Below are 22496 nucleotides of genomic sequence, written 5' to 3'. Positions count from 1 at the left end.
ATAAATATCAACAAATATAATATCAAATCACTCATTCCGGTGATTTACCGTCGTTCAACACAATATTATTTATCGATACTAAACAATAACAACATATGAACGTACGTCAACACGTACCTGATTTATAATTTTATTGAATTTATAAAAATTATTTATATAATTATCTCGAATTCATTTATATAATTATCATATTATATAATATATAAAAATAAATAAAAATATTTATTTGATTTTAATTTCTACCTACTAGCATAGATTTATAAAAATCATTTATAAATTGAGGGCAATTAAGTCATTTGTAGTGTATTTTATCATTAAATTAAAATTATCACACAATATAGAAGGGATATTTTATATTTCTAAAAAATTATTTATAAAGGGCCTATGATATTATAATGAGCTTTTTAAAAAGGTACCAAACATGAGATAAGGAGAATTATTTATCAATCTCTCCCTTATCCCATGTACCAAACTATGTCTATATGTATATATATACTCATTATGTGTATATATAATTAATGAGACTGGTTCAAGATGAGTTAGCTAAATCTCAGAACATGTCTCAAACCGACTTTTAGAGACCCTCTTAATCGGCTCGGCGTTGGTTTAATATGAAGTCGGGTTTAAACTCTAATTTCTTATTGAGATGAAAAACAGCACATTAAAATCTCATGAATTTTAATAAATTGCCCTTAGCTAATTTAAAAATTATTATTGATAATGAATTTTCAATAAGAACACTTCATTCATATTATTAGTCAGTAATATTCATTTGAGATTTTTTTAAAAAAAATTTTGGTTCGGAAGAGGAGAAAAATCGGCTATTGTTTTTCCCATAGATGTAGATACAATTTCATATAAAGGGTCTTTTTATATTATTTTTTTGAAATTATTTCAATCGGGCTGGTCCTGTTGACTAAACTTTCTATCACGGGCTTTTTCGTGCGGGCTGGGCAGTCTAGTGTCCGACGGCGTTAATTGAAATTACCACGACGTCCTTCCTTTCTGTGAGTGATATTTGTCAAAATCTCCTTGTTCCGGCTGCCCGCGGACTACTTCTTATTCCAGCTTTCCAAATCTGCCCCTCATTTCTGAGTCTCGCCCCAAACACGAGCAAATAGCGAAACTATTACGTACAACCGCATCTGATCTATTCACTCCTGTTTAATCCAGATTTTGTTGCCAATGGCGACGGCCGCGGCGGCGGAGCGGATTGAGCTTGCTAAGCTGTGCTGCTCGAAGGATTGGTCAAAGGCAATCCGCGTTCTCGATTCTCTCCTTGCTCACTCCTGCGTTATCCAGGACCTCTGGTGATTTTGATTTTGGATTTTGTTTTGCTATTTTATTGTTGGTTCTTAAATAATTGGATTTCGTGCAGTGATCTATTATTTTGGTTTTTGGTTATGATGTGTGGCTTTCGGCAATCGAGCGTTTTGCTCTAGCTGATTATTAGTCATGTTACCTAAACTAACTTTGGATGGTTGGGTTTTGTGAAATGATGTGTTGAATTTGATTTTTGGGCTTTTGTTGTAATGATTTTGAGTTCAGTGGTCAAGCGCTTTTGTTGCAGACAAGGAGACTTGCTATTTTAGTGCTAACTCTGGAGCACTAGTTTTTTTTAATAAAAAATAAATTCTGTTGCGATGTATTGATGTTGAATTCAGCAATTGAGCATTCGGCTTTAGCTGATTGGATCTTCGGAAATTTTTCTACTGAATTTGATATACTTTTTATGTTTTCATTGTGGTGATGTGAGTTCAGCAATCGAGCATTTTGCTATAGCCAATTGGAGTTGCATAAGCATGCGATAAAGGATTGCGATAAGGCGTTAAAGCTTGATCCTACGCTTATCCAAGCCTATATACTAAAAGGTAATCTTTCTATCATTTATGGACATTTTTAATGAGTTCACTTTGGTTGATGGGAAACAATGGAATCGGATTTCATGAAAAAATATACTAGGGTCAAGCATGGAATTTGAAATGGTATTTTCAGTATCCCTGCTTAGTGTTAGGTGAGGTTCACAGAGTGCCTTAAAATGTGAGTTAGTTTTGGTAAACTTTTTGCTAATACATGCGCGATATGCAGAAATATAAAGAATTTATGCTAGGGTAGTTATCTTCAAGGTGTATCATTGGTGTTAAATGTTGCAGAGTGAGCATGCATAATTATTGAGGCAAAATGTTGGTAGGTCTTTGTAGTTCATTGGTTTTGGTTTAAAATTGGATTACACATAATAAAACATGATTTTCACTGCCAAATTTAATGTAAACCAAGCGTAGATCGTACTTGTTGGATACAACGCAATTTTTTAAAGATTTTAAATTGGTGAACGTTCCTTTTATTATATGTCTCATTGCATTCTTTGAATCCAGGTGTAGAGTTATAAATTTAGGCTATGGAAAAGATGAATGTTGTGCATTCTTTAGGCAGAGTTCTCTCCTATGATTGCCGTAACTGTATGAGGGGGCTAGTGATTTTTCCAAATCAAAAAAACTTTAACTGTCACTCAATCAATTTCATTAGTCATTATTAAATTTAAAAGCTTATTTTATTGTTTTATTCGACGTGACTTTATATTGAAAATTGAGCATTCATTTCCTCAACCTGATCTGAATTCTTTGAGTTCCAGGTCACGCATTTTCTGCTCTGGGAAAGAAAGAGGAAGCTCTTTCAGTGTGGGAGCAAGGTTATGAGTATTCTGCTTCTCAGTCTGCAGATCTAAAACAACTTTTGGAGTTGGAAGATCTCGTGAGAATTGCAAAACAAAGTTCTACTTCTACCTTTTCAAACCATGAGATGGAGTTAGCTGGTTCGTCATTCCCGGCATCTGAATCTAGTATTTCAACGGAATCAAGCAAAGTATCCGACAGCCATGTCAGGTCAAATGGAAAACTTGAACCATTCAGCAAGTCAAGTGATCAATGGGAGGTCAATGACAGAGTGAAAAACCAGTCAGGTCTTAATGTCAATGGAACTAAAGTGCTTGACAGTCGATCAACCAAAATTCAAGAGAGTCAAGAAAGAAAAACTAATGGGGTGTGTGACAAGACTAATGGGATGTCTAACAAGAGTAATGGAATATACGACAAGTTTGCAGGACAGTCTGGGTTGAGTGATTCAGCCGAATCATGCATTGATTCTTCAGTGCTTTCTAATGATTCTATTGATTTGTCTGATATCTGCAGTTCATCGATTAATATATCCGACATACATCATGAATTGCTCGACGAGGACAAAAGGAGCAAAAAGTTCTGTGTTGCGCGTATATCAAAGAATAAGTCAATAAATGTAGATTTTAGATTATCAAGGGGCATTGCGCAGGTAATTTCCACCGATTTCTTGGTATTATGATAAGTAAAATAGAGCCATTTCTGGTTAGTAATCGTAACTTGAATTAGCGATTTTTGGCTTTTAATGTTTCAGAATTAGTTTGATGTTAATTTTGTTTAATTTTTCCTTGTTATTAAGTAGATACTTCGTTTTGTTTTTACCATTCATAACTTTCATGTATGCCCATTTTTCATTTTGGTGCAATTTGACTTTGTATGTATTCAATAAAATGACAGTGAGAGTTCAGAATATGCGTGACTGATGGAAGTTACTCTTGACTGGGAAATTAATGTTCTAATTTTTTTTTGAGGATAATGCAATTTTCTTTTTGGATGTTTCATACTATGTGAAGGAAAAACAACATGAATCCTGGTACTTTTGTATCTTTGAGGTTGTGATGTACCAAAAAGTAATTAGTGAACATGTGACTTTGTGTTGTACCCTACTGCTGCTGTTTCATCAATTAAGTGATTTGTTAGCCCATCATCTCACTTTTCTAAGAAATCGAATAACTTTATCTATGTCATGATAAGTGGGCCATTTACCTTCAAAAGACACCTAGAGCCAGATTTCTAATGGTTTATTTGAGACTGGGGGAATTTATTAGCAAACCATTTTGAAGCTGGTGCTTTGTTAATTAAATGATTCAGCATGTTTCAAGATTGCTATTGTGTTCTACTCGTCGAAGGATATTGTGAATTTTTTGTTACCCAGTAAGTTATGATTTTTTCTATATTTTTGCAGGTTAATGATGGAAACTATGATCATGCTATATCTATTTTCGACAAGGTCGATAATTTTTTTTCTTTATTTCCTGTTTTCAAGTTTGTCATACAATTCAGAAACTCAATGTCTCTCCATGTTTTGCGGTTGGAACGCAAAAATAATGTTTGCCGCAATGGTTGTTTCTCAGGCATTCATGCTTTGCTTCATGTTTCAGATACTACAGGAAGATCCTGATTACCCCGAGGCACTAATTGGAAGGGGAACAGCTTATGCTTTTCAACGAGAATTACATACTGCTATTGCTGATTTTACAAAGGTATGTTTCTACAAATCCAGTATTAGGGTAAAACTTAGTCTTTAAAGTTGGATACAGAACATGGTTGTTTTGAATAGGCAATACAATCAAACTCGTTAGCTGGCGAGGCTTGGAAACGTAGAGGGCAAGCCCGAGCGGCCTTGGGAGAATCTGCTGAGGTAGAATTACTTTCTCTTATTTTGAATACATCTTTTTGAAAGGAATTTTTGTTAGTTAAATTTCCTTTGATGTAGTTCCTCTGAAATTGGTTATGTGTGTTCTTCTGTGACTGAGAAAGCTGGTTTTCCTTTCCTTCCAATCTTTATTGATAAAGACCTCAGATTTGATCAAATTTAACTTTCTCCATCAAACCCTCTATAAAATTTCAATCAAAGCAATTTGCAGCATTCATTGTGTGAAAAACTGTATGTTCTACATATTCAAGAAGCAGCAAACAGCCCCCATTCTGGACACCTGAGGTTTCAACATTGGCCTCTGTTTTTGTCATTTGATAACTTCATTGAACAATCATTAATTTCACTATTATGCTTTGATACTCTAATCATAGTGATAATTGACTTTCTACATATGTTATATGTCATGACATTTTTCGTTTAACATGTGTCACATTCTCTAACTAACTATAAAATTTGTAGCAGTATGTTGATTTGTCATTTTCAGTAGACGTCCACAATTTTTTTTATCACTTCTTTCTCCAGGAAGCGATTAAGGGTGTTAATGTTTGGCTTTGTTTTCGCTGCTTCCAGTTAGCTGTTTTGAGAAATGATTTTTTGAGGCATTGGTTGGGGGTGGGGGGCCAGCAGTGTTGAAATTTTGTTACCATAAATATCAGCGTATTACATGAGAGTTGCACTGATATTTAGTTTATGATCAACTGGATCATTGTGGAGATATCACAAACTAGTGATTATGCAAGCACATTCTGTGGGTGTCTTTTTTCGCTTATTTTCGTAGGCATTAACCTTCCCATTATTTCTTGGTGTCAGGCAATTGCTGACTTGACAAAAGCGCTGGAATTTGAGCCAAACTCGGTGGACATATTGCATGAAAGGGGTACTTACGATGACTCAATAATATATGCTGTTTTATGATTTGATCCATATTACCTCAGCCTTTATCATGTTCTTAAAGATCACAGTATTTCAAATTAAATAAAGATAACCCGCGTTCTTGGCTATCTCTTCTAGTCTGGACAAAGGTGGTTTATTGATTCTATTCAAATAACAGATATATGAGATATTATTTCATGTTGGCCAAGCAGATGATTTCTGCTTTAACATCGTTAGGACTCCAGCATCTAGACTTGTTTGTTGCACGTTGTGCTTATCATGAAAGATGAAGGCTCCTTCCTTCTTTTGTTCCCCCCCTTTAAATCGCTTGTTACTTTGTTAGGCGCTACAGAAATAATCACGTTAATATAAAAACTTGCAGGTATTGTAAATTTTAAATTTAAGGATTACGAAGCTGCTGTTAAAGACTTAACTGCATGTGTAAATGTTGACTCAGATAACAAATCTGCGTACACTTACTTGGTCAGTCCACAACAACTAAGCTTCAGTTGCTTATGTTCAGCAAAGTTAATGGCTTACACAAAAAGTGTAGAGGTAAATTGTGTTTGGTTTGTTTTATAGGGTTTGTCTCTATCCTCGCTTGGTGAATATAAAAGAGCTGAAGAGGCACACCTGAAAGCAATCCAAATCGATCAAAATTTTCTTGAGGCTTGGACTCATCTTACACAGGTATTATTGAGTGCATGCATAGTTGTATACGAGTTCTTACCTTTTTCACCTGCAAAGAATGATTCACAACTTATAGGTATGCATCATACCCTTAGAAACCAAACAAATATCTTAATTTTTCTGCAAGTAGAGAGCAAAGAATGGAAAACAAACTCAATGCTTCCTTTTCATCCGTGTTTCTGAATTTTGGAAACTATAATGATAATGCATGTGGTAAACTAAAATTTGTTACATGCCTCATGTGGGAGCGTTGTTAAATTATAATGAAAACATTTTCATTCAGACGCGTCTCTAAGCATCTCAGACTAACCTATCTTCCTTGACATAGACTAACTTGTCAGACACCAATTATCTTTCATACTTCCATATCCCATTTATTTCACCCTGTGATGATCCACAACAGCGTTTCAACTTGTTCCTCTGCTATGAAATGAAGGAACATGGTGATTTTCTGGAAAAAAATTAATCCATATTTACAATCCATCACAGTTTGTTGTTTCAATATTTGTTAGAATGATATTTGCTTTCAACTTGCTTGTGACACTTAATCCTTTCAGTTTATGGAAGTTTGTGAAAGCACATAGATTTCCTACCTGTTATCTGATCAAATCAGATGAACACTAATTCTAGGTGATGTTTTGAATTTTTTGACAGTTTCATCAAGACATGGCAGATTCAGAAAAGGCTCTACAGTGCCTTCACGATATTCTTCAAATTGATGGCAGGTACAGAATTTGTATGATGTTTTAGTTTCCATGCTTATATCTGGTGTTTTCCAATATGAGTGCCGAATGTTTGATTGATAAGGTGTTTGAGGGACTGAATACTACGCATTGAGGTAAAACAATTACTTGGTAAATTATGTTCTGAATTTACTTCTTTCCATTATGTTACTTGTTTCGAATTTCATCACTGTGTTTTTCCATTTTTGTTATCTCATCTAGTGCTCCCCGTATGGATTTCTGTTACGGGTATTTAATTAAATATTGATCCTGGGATACAATTTGTGCATTTCTGTTGAATTTCTTTCTAGATGCTGCCATCTGGCCACTATCTGTCAACAATTAATCTTTCACCAGCGTTTTAACGAGCCTAGTTGCACGTTTCCCAGCTTTGATAGTGGAAAAGAGTCTCATAAGCTTGAGGGGGTTGAGTATAATTAGATTTGATTCATATATGTAGATGAAGCATATTGAAAATTTTATTTTGTCTGTAGGTTTGCCAAAGCATATCATCTACGTGGGCTACTACTCCACGGGATAGGAGAGCACAGGTAAAAAATTTGGAAGCATCCGTTGTTGATATAGTAATTCTATGAAGCTAGAAGTGCCAATTGTTGTAAATTACTGTCGAGTGTTTGGAACCCAAAATGTAAAATTAAATCTGTTTTGTGATCATGCTCTCTCGCGATTCTGAAGCTTTTGTTTAAGTTATTTTGCAACTTCGATCTTCGAGTACATTTCCTGTCAGTTCTGTTTCATTTCCAATCCAATGTGTTATGTTTTCATTTGTTTGATTATCTCACATATTTTAAAATAAATCTCAATAATTTAAATGCATCTATGTTTATGTATTATCACGTATAGTGTGCTTGGGTTGGATACGACCATCTCTTGCAGAGTGTTTTCATGTATTACATTTTTGACTGATCTCCAAGTTTATTTTCTTATTGATGGTTACAGGAATGCAATTAAGGAATTATCGGCGGGGTTGAGCATTGAGAGCTCCAATATTGAATGCCTTTATTTAAGAGCGTCTTGTTATCATGCCATTGGGGAATTCAAAGAGGCGGTATCAGAATTTCTCTCTATTCCCTGTTCCATTTTGCACTTTAACTTTCTCGGTGGTTTTGTTAATATGTAAATATTCCTTTTTAGTTTATAGCCTCACATCTTGTGAATTTCATCGTGCAGGTGAAGGACTATGATGCGGCTTTAGATATTGAATTAGATTCAATGGAAAAATTCGTGCTCCAGTGTTTAGCCTTCTACCAGGTGATTTATTTTTCATTGTGATATCATTGGAAAAAGCTTCAGGTCATTTCTTTTATTACAAATTTAGTTGATAAAATGTTTGTGTAAATTCCACAGAGACACAACTTGTGTGCTGTCGAAAAATTTCAGAAGATCCATTGTTTCCCATGGTTCTAATAAAAGCTTTAAATTTTAAATTGTTTGATAGCATTACTGCAAATGACAAACAAAGATGCATTTACTGTTTTCTTTCCTATCTTGGTTCCTCATACGGTAATGGGTTTTGCTGAATTTAATTAAATAGGTGGTTTCTGAGAGAGATATGCAGAGGTTACAGAGGCAAGATGGAAAAGTGAACGGAAATTCTCTAGTAATTTCACGCCCTAGTTTAATAGACGTTATACCTTTACATTGTTTGATGTCACTGCCTTAGAGTTGTCGTAATATATGGTGATCAAATCCTTATCTTTACAGAAGGTGTTGAATTCTTGGTGAATTCAGTCTATATAGAAGTTTCTGGAGGTATATTACAACTGTTTATCTTACAAGTTTAGAGTATAAGCACATGGAAATTGTCTAAATATGTGAAGTTTGTTGACACTGACCTAATAAATTGTGGTAGCTGGTCTTGGACAAGCATTTTCTATTTTTCTTCATTACTTTGTTGATATATATGCATCTTATCCAGACATCAGAACTATTGGAGCTAACCATTGCCTCGTGCAACTTTTCTACTATGTTTTTGCAGAAAGAAATTGCTTTATACACGGCTTCAAAGTACAACACTGAATTTAGTTGGTTTAACCTTGATGGTGATATAGATCCCCTATTTAAGGTAAAGTATGATTCATAACCTTTTCTTTCCATATCTATTTCCTTCAGTCATATCTTTTTACATGATATTTTTCTTGGATCCCCCAAGTATTTTGTATCACCAATGAACTTTGAATTAGCATAGAACCAAAGAGAAGACCGATATGCATGGCAAGTAAAATAGCTATATAATTCACGCAAAGCATTGTTAGAGATGCTTAGTGGTAAATTGTGTGTGATTAGTAAATGGATGCATTTGTTTACTGTAAATGTTGGATCATGTGTTTTGTTCATTAGTTTGAATGTGAGTTGTGAACGAGCTTCTTGTTGGAGAGGATGGAATTGTGGTTGAATGATGTTTATCCAATTCAATTTAGCTAAAAAAGTTTGACTGGAGAGAGGATTTATTCTTAAATGAGACTGCAAAAGGGTTTTGTATTCTTGTTTCGTTATTCATAGTCCTCCCTACTTTTCCCAGGAATATTGGTGCAAAAGGCTGCATCCGAAGAATGTGTGTGAAAAAGTGTACAGGCAACCTCCTTTGCGGGATTCTTTAAGAAAGGGAAGGCTGAAAAGGCAAGAATTTGCGCTCACAAAACAAAAGGCTACACTTCTACAATGTGCAGATTCTATTGGCAAGAAGATTCAGTATCATTGCCGAGGATTCCTACGCAATAGACGTCAGGTGATTCACATTCAAATGAGTTGGTATAGGAAAAAGATATAATTTTTCAACATGATACTGCCCGATTTTTATTTTCACGAGAAGTTACATTATCTTAAGCTTTAGTTCACCTATATGACCAAATTTCCAGACATTGGGCACAATTTAGAAAAATATTATTTCATGATGATTTCCTTCAATTTATGTACGTCACTCATATGCCTTCCTCCCCTTCAATAGATACTCTGTGAGTTAGATTCTCATTCCCTCACTGCAAGGTGGGGCAAGCCATGCACATGTTTCTAGTTTTTTCTAATCGTTCGGCTAGAATGACATTTGACTATTGAGGATCACGTTAGCAATTATCAGTGTTTTATATCTTACGAGGGATAACTAGCGTACTCATTTATTTAACAAGAATTATTTCATGAACTGGGGTGGATTGTCAAATGAACTACAAACATAAGTACAGATATACATACAATATATTATGGAACTCAAAACTAGGCTCAGCATGCAACTGGTGTTGTGTCTATGGGAAAGTATAATATGTCAAATACTTTTACTGTGGGTACTACCGGGAAGATAATCTATAATGCAATTAAATTGGAACTTGACCATGCAATGTGATGTGGATTGAGTCACGATTTGATCCTTTGTTTTTCTACCACACATTCTACATGGTTGTGATTGTTGTGGCATTTTCATTATTTTGGAGAGGAAGCAACATCAACTTGGTATTGTAACAAATACAAGCTTATACAAAATACTTAACAATCATTGAAGCCGGTCACTGTTTGCCATTTTATTTTCTTTTTCTTTAATCTGGTGTTGCTGCTATAATTATATCTTTGTATTAACTGATTCATTCATCTATACATGAAATGCACCAGTACCGAATGGCAGGACTCGCTACTATCGAGATTGCACAGAAGGTTTCAAAAGTTTGGCGTTTGCTTCAAAATGAATGGAAGCAGTCAAATAAAGGCACTTTGAAGCAGGGGAAGAAAGTCAGGAGAAAAGAAAAACCCAATACTAGTCAGAACAGAGGGGGTGCTGGTTGTAGCACTAGCAGTTTTTCTGAAACATCAGTGTCCTATAGCACGACTGATGATAGATCATTTGGGCATCCTTCAATGTCATGGCACAATGTTTATTCTTTGGCCGTCAAATGGAGGCAGATATCTGAACCATGTGACCCAGTTGTATGGGTTAATAAGTTGAGGTAATTTTTAGTTTATTTACTACATCAAAGATTGCCAACTTTAAGGGCCTTTCTATGTGTATGTATCAGCCTTGTGATTTTTAACGGTTTGTACTTATTCTTGGTTTGAAGAATCTCAATTTGCCCTGGAGACGAAAAGTCGCCTTTAATTACAGGCTCGGGGCCACATTTATCTGTTATTTTCCAATCCGTCATGAGTAGAACGAAGGGCTTCTGTGATAGCTAATTAGGAGAAAAATTCTGATCATGAGAAATTAAATTGTTAAATATGCATGAATTTGCACATATGCTTATATGTATGTGTATGTATGCATATTGACACAGCAAACCATGGTTGCTGTTGTCTCTGATTTTTGGACATTCTTGTGATTTAGTGAGGAGTTCAATTCTGGATTTGGTTCCCACACTCCACTAACTATCGGGCAAGCCAAAGTTGTGCGCTACTTTCCCAATTTTCAAAGGTGAAGAATATATCTTTCTTTCTGATAAGTTGGAGCTTTTTATTTATTTCTTTTAGGAGAAAAAAAATCTTTTTTATGTTTTTTTTCTAAATTGAACTCTTTTCTGAAAACAATATCATTGTTTGTGATATGCAGAGCGTTGAATGTTGCTAAAGAAGTGATAAACAACAATAAGCATGTGCGAGACAAGAAGGACAACATGATAAGTCTTCACGAAGATGAGAAATTGCAAGAAGTGAGTTATATTGTTGTCTCGTGGACACTTATCATCCACTGTTCTTTTCATTCTTGATTTTCATTTACATTATAACGTTCTCTTGATTTTTGCAAATTAGAAAGTCATTTCTGATTTAGTTATTTACGGTGAAGGGTTAGGCTTTTAGAAATTTGTTTGATAGGCATGTTGTACTCCTTGAGTAAGGTGAAGAGCGGGGCAACACAATACCGATATTTAATATTTTGGTCCGAGAAGCTGAGAAATCCATCCGATTTTACTTTTTAGACGGCATTTATGATCACATTTAGATTTAGTATGGTTCTATTTGGAATCACACTTGTCATTCTAAATAATTAGTCATTACTATTGGGAGAGTCGAGTTTATTGTTGTGGATATTATGGAACATCTTTTTTACTATTTGCATTGTATATGTGTTGTTTACTTACGTTGACTACTTTACATGTAATGCGCAGATACTGAAAGCAGAATCCTGCTCAGATCTTTATAGAACTGTGGGTGGGGACTTCTGGTTGGCTACTTGCTGTAAAAGTACAGCAGTGGAGGGGTATCTTTTTCTTTTATTGTTCCTTAATTATTGTATTCCTTTGTTTTTGCGGTCCACTTTTTTAAGTACTCATGTTCAAATTTCTCGTGTTCTTATTTCAGGAAGGATCTTGAAGGTACGAGAATCACCCTAGTAAAATCGTATGTTACAACTCCTTTTTGGCGACTGTTGATTGATTATAATTTTTGACTTATTTATTAATTGATTTTTTGGTGCTGGCTTAATGTCCAAGGGTTATGTTTGCTGATTCATTTCTTTCCTTCAGGGGTGATAATGGTTTTGACTTTGCCATCAAAACGCCTTGCACACCTGCGAGATGGGATGATTTTGAGGTGGAAATGACTTCTTCGTGGGAGGTATCTCTTCCGAACTTGGGGCTTGTCAAGTACTGTCTCGAGTCTTTCATCACCTGCTTCATAAGTCTTCTCTTAAATCATACGACACCATATACACGGATTGAATTCTCCCTTTAGGACATTGGTTAGATTTGGGACAGCGTGCTTTCACCAAATTCAGTGATTAGCTTCCGTGACATCTTTTCACGCACTATCATACTTGACTTCATTGATGCTGTTACATACTTGTGCATCTGTGCATGTCATGTTCTTTGGCCTGCGACAATGTGTTCCGTTTGATCCTATATTCTTTCACGGTCTTTGTGGATGAAGAAGCTTTTTGAACAAAAATATTTTTTTTTCTGTTTAAACATAAATCGCTTCTTTTAAAAACACAGCTTAATAAAGTAAGGTGGTTTTTTAAGCTAAGCATTTATGCACCAAACTAAGCATTTATGCATCAAACTAGCTTAATCTCATTGAATCCTTCTAAATTGCGATCAAGTCTCCGGCTTCTCTGAATTGATGGATTTGTATATCCAGGCACTTTGTGATGCGTATTGTGGTGAAAATTTTGGGTCAACAGATTTTGATGTCCTTGAGAATGTAAGGGTAGGCAATTCTAAGAATGACATATTATTGGTAAGCTCAGAACTGCAATTTGAATTATGAATATTTAGGGTTTCAGTTTGTCACGGTTGATGTTGAATTACCTTTTTTAGGTATAATTTCATGCCACTGTCTCGAGGATCTGCCGTTGTCGGATTCGTGGTGTTGCTTGGCTTGTTTCTTGCTGCTAATATGGAGTTCACAGGAAGTATTCCAGCTGGCGTCCAGGTGGATTGGGAAGCAATTCTGGAATCAGATCCTAACAACTTTGTATCTTCTCTAAAGAGTTGGATGTATCCTTGTCTCAAGGTCAACACATCATGGAAAGGCTACCCTGACGTGACATCAACTTTCGAAACAACAGGATCAGTACTGGCTGCACTGAGCACCTATTCTGATTGAGCAATTTGAATAGGTAAGTCAAACGATCTAGTGTCTGAACTTGAAATTCTTGAAATCTGATTTTTCATAAAATGTCGTAAGTTTGTGTATCAAGGCTTTAAATATATCAACTATATAGAGTTTCAGGTAGACTCGATAAAAAAATTGTGTAGTTGTCAGGTTTCATAGATTTACTATATAATTAGCTGCTCTTTTGGTTTGAAATCGGTCAATAGACTGAATCCTACCATTGGTACTCTTCTTAAGAGATGGAGTGACGTGATATTGATAATGTCGACAATATGCTTGATTGCTCTATTAACTCAAGATAGGTGGTGCACATCCAATAAAGAAGTGAAAATGGTCGAACTAAGCCAGAGGCCACCTTTACCTATTAAAAGGCGGGGCAGGGCATGGCGCACCACAGACACCGCAGGAACTTTGGAGTGGTGATAGTGCTTAAGATGCTCTCTTCTTTAATATGATTGTCTTTACGCCATTCTAGTATATGCTTTTGAGCCTGGAAATGCATGGAGTCCAAATGTTCAAAATGAGAAGCTTCGTTTTCTAAAATGGGCGTGATAATATTATCTAATCCAGCTATTCTGGAGTCAGATTTTCTCTCATCTTGTATGTGAGTTCGACTCGTCTAAAAGATTCTTACTGTTCGTTGCATTAAGGGTGTATTGATTCTAGACTTTTAATTATTTTTGTAAACTTTAAAAGTCTAGAAGTAATCAATCTAGACTTTATATAAAAGTTTAGTAATATTTGATGTAAACTTTTGTTAAATCTTAAAAATCCATGTGTTATTCAACTTGATTTTTAAAAACTTTAAGAAAATCTAGAGGTTTTTAAAATGTCAATAGATTTTTAATGATTTAATGTAATTCAGTTAAGTGCAAATATTAAAGTTTAAGAGTTTAAGGTACAATTATAAACGGTCAAAAAATGTTTTTGATTCCAGAGAAAAATTTGGATGAATATTTAAGTGAGAAATATATTAAACTCGTATACTTTCATTTTTTTGAGAATAATACCAATACGAAAACTAATTAATTCGTTCTATTTTCCCATGTGTTTTTCTTTTTCTCTAGATTTTTTAAAACATATTTGTTTAATTGTTAATAATAGTTTAAAATCAAATATCGTTCATTTTATTTTTCGTTGTAATCACATATATTTATTAAAAAATTAATAAAATTTATTTTGCTACATAACAAAAAATATATTTAATATTTTCTTGGTTCATTATTATTTTTATAAATAAAATATTTTATTAATTATTATATTATAATTGATGTTTAGTTATTTTTTTAAAATTTTAGTTAGTTTGTATTTTAATTTTGATTATTACTCATAATTTATATATATATGATAGTGAATAAAACATTTTATTTACTTGAATATATGTATGTGTGTGAAATGTGTGATTGATACCTTGATATACTTTTAAAAATTTAACAACACAAATATATAATGATAATTATATTATATTAAAATTTATAAAGTTAAAATAATTACAAATTTTTTGATATACTTATTTTTTATTTTCATGTATAAATAATTATTTTGTTTATTTTTTTATTTATAGACATGTCATAAAAAATTGATATATTTTTTCAAAAAAAATTTACTTAAATGAATGAAATTATTTATAAGTTTGATTAAATATTAATATTGAAAAATTTTGTTGCATATTTTTTTAAAATATCAATTAATTAGATAAATATGTAGAATTGATTTGAATAATTAAAGTTTAATTGTAACAAATTTAGTATTAATTTATTTATCATGTTTCATAAATTAAATCAATAAGTAAAATTTTTTTATATTGAATATTTATACCGACGGATAAAAATATTTTAAATACATAAAATTTATTCGCGTTCAACAGTTAGTTCAAATAATTTTTTTTTAAAATCACAATCATAAATTACAAAAGATATATGGTTCTATGAAAAAGTTTATAAATATCAATAAAAATCGTGCAAAATAAATGTACAAGATTTGTGAAAATCTTTAGAAATATGTCAAATTCCACCAAGGTTACATATTTATGAACTTCACAAAAATATGTTACCTAATAAAGTCAACAAATCTCTACAACACACACCTCTTTTTTAGGAATATTTTACCCTATATGTGGGGACAGTGCCCCATGTGTAGATCCAGGATTCAGATTTAACCACAAGTATATGGGATCCACTATTTTTTTTTAAAATCACAAATGTGGCTAAATCTGAACCATCTAATTCCTGTGGTGTTATGAACTTGTATCTGAAACGTCAAGAAAACTAGTGATCGTGGGCGCTTTGGTATGAAATTTGTAAGAGTAAACATGAATCTTTGAGACAGAAAATTAATATTAGAATGGACTGGGTTTATGCGATGATGGATTTTGTTCGTAAGTTTAATTTGAAAAGTGCTATGTCAAAGCATAACTTACAGCAACATGCAGATCATATATGGAAACCACCTCTCTTTAATCATTTCATATCGGGTGTTGATGCGGGTTATGATACCGAGAGTAACAGATTCAGTGTATGGGCAATAATCAGTAATTCACTGGGTCTGGTTCGTGACACCAATCAACTCATTATTGGTAATCCAGGTAGTGTTCTTGTTGCAGAAATTATGGCTACTAGCTCGTAGAGCAATAAAGTTTTCTTCGAATTTACCTTGGTTAAAGGGAAATATTTTATTTTAATTTTCTTGTGTTGTAATTTGGGATCTCCCGATTTGATGATAAGAATGTTCTATTCTCAAATATATATCTACACACGCACATCTCAAATATCTGAATAATATTAAAATATAGTAGAAAGTATACATATAATTAAATTATCTTGTATCAAGTTGTCTTGCTCAATATGATGGATTCTCCATAGTCTTGTCTCATTCCTGCCTCCTGGTCCCTCGCCCTGTGTTCCAGCTGTAAAAATGTCTTAGGTCCGAAAACTCATGTCTAAATGGTGACGAAATCCTCTGCGGTATTTTGTATTCCAAACTAATTAATAAAATATTTCATTAGTTAACTTTTCAATTAAAAAAATCATTAACGTATTATTTTAATCATTTATCTATCGTATTTGAGATATCGATTTCTTTCTAAAAATAAATTAATCGATTTTTTTTATCAATAATTAATTGTATTTTATTCATCTATAATATTTAATACGTTTAATTTTTAATAATTTATGCAAATAAGGTTTGTTTAAATAAATTATAATACCATTTTGATCGTCAAGTATAGCAGATGATTTGGTCTCGTATCAACCCACATCAAATAAAACATACTATGTATGATTTATATCATTCGATTGTTTACTAATATGGAAAAAATAGATTATCCACTTCCAAGAAAATAAAATTGTTGAAATGAATATCTTATTCTTTAATTTTTTATTGATAATATTGAAATATAATAATTTATAGTTTTGTGTTTCTAAAATAAAAAGATTTGTTTTAATATTGAAATTTATTTCTAAATATTATATAACTGGTTAAAAAAGTTTGTGTCATGCTACACATTTTGTTTTCATATAATGTAAGAATCTTTTATGGAATGAACTTTAGATCAAAGAGAGTATATACACAAGATATCAAGGTTGCGGCATGCGTGGGGTTTCATAGAGAAAACGGAGAGCAGAAAAACTTCGCATAAAAAACGACTGATTTACTTCAGTGAAGAGTTTGCACTTTGCATGATTGATTGACACTGCTTGCTGTGTTGTCGTGCGTGTTGGAGACACTGGAAGATAACACTTGTGTGCAATGTTGGTTGAAGAGTTATTTGGGGCTCCGGTTCAGGCGATACAGTAGTTGCCTGTGTTGTTTTGGGTTTGGTTTACTTTGGATGCAATTTATTTCCTTGAGTTATCGAGGAAGATAGTTTTCATAAGTTTCACTAATATTGGTTTTTGTAAACTATTTACAATCTTTTGGTGAATATTTTATCATGTGCCATCGCACAAGTATTTACTTGTGCATATTTTAATCTGTCGTGTTCTACTTATTAAAGTTTATTTGTGTGTTAAATTAATACATTCCGTTGCATGTTGTGAATATGTGTTGATAACACCGGCACACAATACTTAAATCTGATACACACTATTTAAATATTTTATGTACTTTTATGTTTAATAACCCTACACTTATTATCAGTCAAAAATTTACTTCATGGCCTAAACACTCCAAATTCAGGCAAAAACTAAACACAAAACGTATATAATTTTTTTTAAAAATGGACCTTCCACACTATGGGTAGCTAGCATTAGATGAATGTGAAAAAAAAAAAGGAATTTAATTGTGGGAAAGAACAATAAATATGAAATTCGAAAATCAAGTTGCACGCTGCAATGGCACGAATGTACGTACGATAAATGAAAACATGCGTTGGCCATTGGGTGACACGGCGGGCCAAAATCTAATCACATGCTTAATGGGCCCATTCCCAGCCTGGTTTAGTCTGCTATTACATATGGGCCCAACCCAATTTTGAAACACTATAAACAAATGAAATATGTTTTAGGGATTAATATTATTTTGTTTCACATGGTGTTCACGTTGCGAATTTATGGTTTTATTAAATGTGAAATGTTAACACTCATTTAATCACTTCTCTTATTAAATAATTTCCGGCTGTCAAAATTAATTTAATCACTACGCATAAAAAGTGTACATCGAATAATATATAATTAACACATAATAATCGTAATAATAATAATTCGATCCATTGTATTTCAATATAATATTTTCCATTTGGTAAATGACATGAAGAATAAAAAAAAAGTTAGCAACATTTTTCCTGTATAACAAAAAAAAATCTTTAAATAAGAAATAAAAGTCAAGCACAAATTATTTTATGTTAAAGTTTTAAGAAAATATTTTCCAAAATTATTATTTTTGCTCGAATAGTATTTGAATTTTTACACATAATTTTATGGAGAAAAATCAGTCACTTGCATGGAAAATTCTACGCAATGATGATAAATATCGGAGAGTAAAAATTTATGAAATTATGCTTATAAATCCATTTTTTTCAAGTAAATTTGGGGATATGTTGGAAAATAAAATTTGGAATCCCCATGGGTTTTGGGATAATTTTTTTTACATATATGTGGAATTCTTAAAATAGTTTTTAAGATGAATTTTCTCTTATACTTGTAATGGCGAGTCTCTCTAAATTTATTTTTGTTATCTCTATTATTTTAATCAAATTTAAAGTAGATATGGTTCGGAACTAAAAACCAAAATTTTCGGTATAGAAAAATTATATCGGGACTGTATCAATATATCGAGAACATCTCAATTATACTGAATATTTGCTATATATCGATATTTTGGTATATGTCATTATTATAATGTTCAAACCGGAAAAAATATCATGTTTGTTGCAAGAAATAAAAAACAAATCAATATTGTTACATAATCTTTAGATAGATCCGATTATATTTTAAAATTGGTCATTTTGAGTTTTTTACCTTCTTTTTCTTACTTTATTTATAATTTCATTATTTAAAAGCGTTATTTTACTTTAAACTTATAAATATTGCTTCTATCAATATAATAAAATTTTTGAAATTTCATAACCTATTTTTGATATGATAGCTGAGGTATTTTTTTCCCAATGCTAAAGTAACCAAAATGGAATTTTGAAATGGAAAAATTGTTGGAAAACATTCTGCCCGTCTCTCCCAAAAAATAAATAAATAAATAAATTAAAATAAAATTCTGCTCTATTTATATCACTCATTAACTCACTTTTCCACTATTATAATATTTATTTAATTATTCATAATCAGCATTTTCGATTCTCCACTGCTCTCTCCTCTCTCAAAGGAAGAACCCATGGATCGGAAAACCGGATTCCTCCTCGCGTTCATTTGCGTTGTAGCGGCTACCGTCGGCGGCCAGTCACCATCGGCTGCGCCAACTATTTCACCGGCCGCAACCGCCATTCCAACTCCGACTGCAGCTCCAGTCGCTCCTTCTGTTTCCGTTCCTCCAGCAGTAGCTCCCGTAAGTTCTCCACCGACGGTCTCAACTTTTCCGCCAGCTCCCGAGCCGGTGAGTTCACCACCGACAGCCGTTCCTGTTCAGTCGCCTCCATCTTCTGCACCCGAGCTTGGACCTTCACCCGCTCCGGCTTCCGCACCGCCTAGCCAGACTCCGACTACAGCGCCTGCTCCCGCTCCTGAGCTGCTCAGCCCACCTGCGCCACCAACCGGAGCTCCCGAACCTAGCTTCGAGGCAACTGCCCCTGATCCTTCTATTGTTAAAGATCAGGTACGTGTCATTGTGAATTCTTTGTCGATGTTTAACTCAAGCTTGTAAATCAGTTTTGCACACGCGTAACGCATCCAGATCTGGAACTATGGGCCACATTATTCCCATAAATTTACCTGATTTCCAGTAATAATCATGTGGTACTGTAGCATGTAATGGAGTACTTCACACAAACTTGTGCTCCCTGCAGAGATAACCTTAAATGATTTACTTTAATCTTCAATAATTCGAAACTATTAGGTCGAAAAAATTAATTTATGGGAATAAATTAATCTTTGTTGCCCACGTAGTTAGGCTCTAATTATTAATCCCGGATCTATATTATTCGCATCAAAACTTAGACTATCTACTCATTTAATGTTACAGTTATAAGTACACTGTGAAACGTTTCTAGCTAGTACTTTGATTGGTTTGGTTTATTGATTAATAAATATATTAGCTAGCTAGATGGTACAATAACGTGTAACGTGAATGTGAAATGCAGAGCGGGGCCGAGAAAATGTGGAGCATGAAGAAGTTGTTGGCCGTATTGATTGGTTGCGCTTGCATCTTGTTCTTGTTCTAGTTCACGGGCTTTGATTTGGGTTTGTTCTTTTCTCAATTCTTTGGAGAGTTTCATTTATCCAGACTTTTTACTGCTTTTGTTTTGTTCCTCATGTATAATAATAATATTATTATTATAATATAATATAATATTTATTGGCCGTTTTATTCATTATTTAGTTCTCGATTGTAGATAGGGGATTCTAATTCAGAATATCATGCATCACCCAAAAATTTTCAAAGAAAAAAACAGTGAAATTTTTGTTGCAGCCACCGATCTTTAAATTAAATTCAATGTAAATTTACCTTCTCTTCAATGGCGTCGTCGTAAATTTATTACTTATTATCGCAGCCATAAGTTGTTGTCAGTTGAACACTTTAGCTAATGTATCAGAGAGAAACTTTTATATATGTTGTTATTATTGTGTCACTGGGGTAAAGGAAATATTGTGCTAAAGTTTGTGGATTCCAACTGTCGAGTAATTTATGCGTTGGATATTTTTGGTGAAACATTTCTGCATTCTTTCTGCGCGAAGCCACCTAAAGGTTTCCTGCCTTCACCTTCTTTTCGTTGGAAGTAGCAACTGGGTATACATAGCTTCAATCCCTTCCAAACTTAAATATCAAGGTTTGCCCTAATTTCTTAATAAGCTCCTCGATCGAACGAGCCCAGAAAATACCGACTGTTTCATATTCCAATTTTTTCTTCTTCCTCGTGCATAACCAACAAGTCCGAGTCCGGACTCCACCAGCGAATTCATCAGTGCACTACGCATTCGAATGATTATTTGGCTCGTCCGAGGTAGGAATGTGTGGCTTGGACATGGATGGGTATCAAAAGTTGACAACGCAAGTTGAGAGTTATCTATCGTGGTGAAATTTTTGACAATTAGATAATCAACTCCAACAAACTAATATTTTTTTAACATGTACCATCGATAAAACTGGGTATGGTTCCCATGATGTTACAAGAGATGACTAACAAAATTTGGTTCATGCAATTGCTGTACCTTCTACAGAAAAAAAAAAAACAGTGTGGTTATCGAATATTGAAATTTTTTATAATAATTTTGAAACGTTGAAGGTGATTAATTTGCTTAACGACATGAGGTGAAAGATCTTCACTAAAAAAGGATCACCGTACAATGTTTTTCTGAACTAAATAAAAAGTATATGGTACGTGTGATGGAATAAGTAAATGATTAGTAATTAGAATGATTAAAAAATGAGATATATGAATTAATAGTATGGTGGGATAAATAACATGGTGTTTGGTATGATTTTAAAATGATGGATTAATTTTGTAAAATTTATTGCAATTACCAAAATGTCCCAAGTATTAATTAAATATATATTCTTAAAATAATTGGATAGATAATTAGATATTTATAATTATAATTTACATTTATTAAAATTAATTTAAATATATTTATTAGAAATAAATTTGTAAATATGCATTTACTTTAATAATCAAAATATCAATAATATTTTGAATGTTAATGTTAAATAAATTTTAGTAATAATTACAATATTATTGTTTTTTAAAATAATTATAAATATTTTTAAAATAATTTGATAGATAATTAAATATTTATAATTATAATTTATATTTATTAAAATTAATTTAAATATATTTATTAGAAATATATTTGAAAATATTAAGGTAATCATTGAACAAAATAAATTAGAATTTAATAAATATTTATTTTCATAAAAGAATTAATTAACAAGATTATAAACTTTTTAATTAACAAGATTAGAAATTTATAAAAAGTTAATTTAAGATAGATTTGCATTACAATTTATTTTCTTTAAAATGATTGAAAATAATAAAAATATATGAATTTAATTTATCAAAAAATAATAAAAATTTAAATATTATATTAATTATTAAATTTTCACTAATTTTAATTTTCATATTATACTGAAGAAGACAATTCAAGGGTATTATGATCAATATACAATTATAAGTGCCGACATAAGACGCCTACACTCGTAGTGAAAAATCAACCGTTGCTACATCATGCCGCATCTGTTTATACAATTGACATCTACAAAATCTTTGAAAAAGAGTTAGTGAATTCTTTAAACATTGAGTTTGATCATCCCCTGCATTCACGGGCAATCCAATGAAGTTTGACATAAGATCGGTTGGACAATCAAATAGGATCCAAAATGTCACATTTGATGTGGAAACTAATGAAATCAAATGCACTTGTTAATATTTTGAAACATTTGGAGTGTTGTGTAAGCACATTTTGATTGTTTTAAAATTCATGAATGTCCAATCATTATTTTTAAAGG

General features: G+C 32.7%; 2 protein-coding genes across 2 annotated transcripts; both read left to right on the top strand.

Moving 5' to 3' along the window:
• The first annotated feature begins 1047 nt into the window (after positions 1–1047).
• On the top strand, positions 1048–14013 carry LOC142546645 (suppressor of RPS4-RLD 1). The gene is given in 24 exon segments (XM_075654478.1): positions 1048–1310; positions 1762–1871; positions 2633–3324; positions 4078–4122; positions 4274–4375; positions 4453–4533; positions 5362–5428; positions 5807–5907; positions 6007–6114; positions 6769–6839; positions 7331–7387; positions 7797–7905; positions 8028–8108; positions 8836–8922; positions 9379–9585; positions 10458–10789; positions 11164–11250; positions 11386–11485; positions 11942–12033; positions 12135–12173; positions 12299–12389; positions 12912–12983; positions 12985–13010; positions 13091–14013. Coding segments are annotated over 24 exon segments (3171 nt in total). The 5' UTR covers positions 1048–1185; the 3' UTR covers positions 13380–14013.
• A 5120-nt stretch (positions 14014–19133) lies between these two features.
• On the top strand, positions 19134–20360 carry LOC142546644 (uncharacterized). Its single transcript, XM_075654477.1, has 2 exons — positions 19134–19649; positions 20134–20360. The coding sequence occupies exons 1-2, from the start codon at positions 19212–19214 to the stop codon at positions 20212–20214; spliced, it is 519 nt and encodes a 172-aa protein (XP_075510592.1). The 5' UTR covers positions 19134–19211; the 3' UTR covers positions 20215–20360.
• Positions 20361–22496: the final 2136 nt, after the last annotated feature.

Source organism: Primulina tabacum, chromosome 5, assembly GCF_025594145.1.
Source record: "Primulina tabacum isolate GXHZ01 chromosome 5, ASM2559414v2, whole genome shotgun sequence".
NCBI lineage: Eukaryota > Viridiplantae > Streptophyta > Magnoliopsida > Lamiales > Gesneriaceae > Primulina > Primulina tabacum.
Note: the sequence above shows the minus strand (reverse complement) of the source record. Positions and strands in the feature narration are given on the sequence as shown.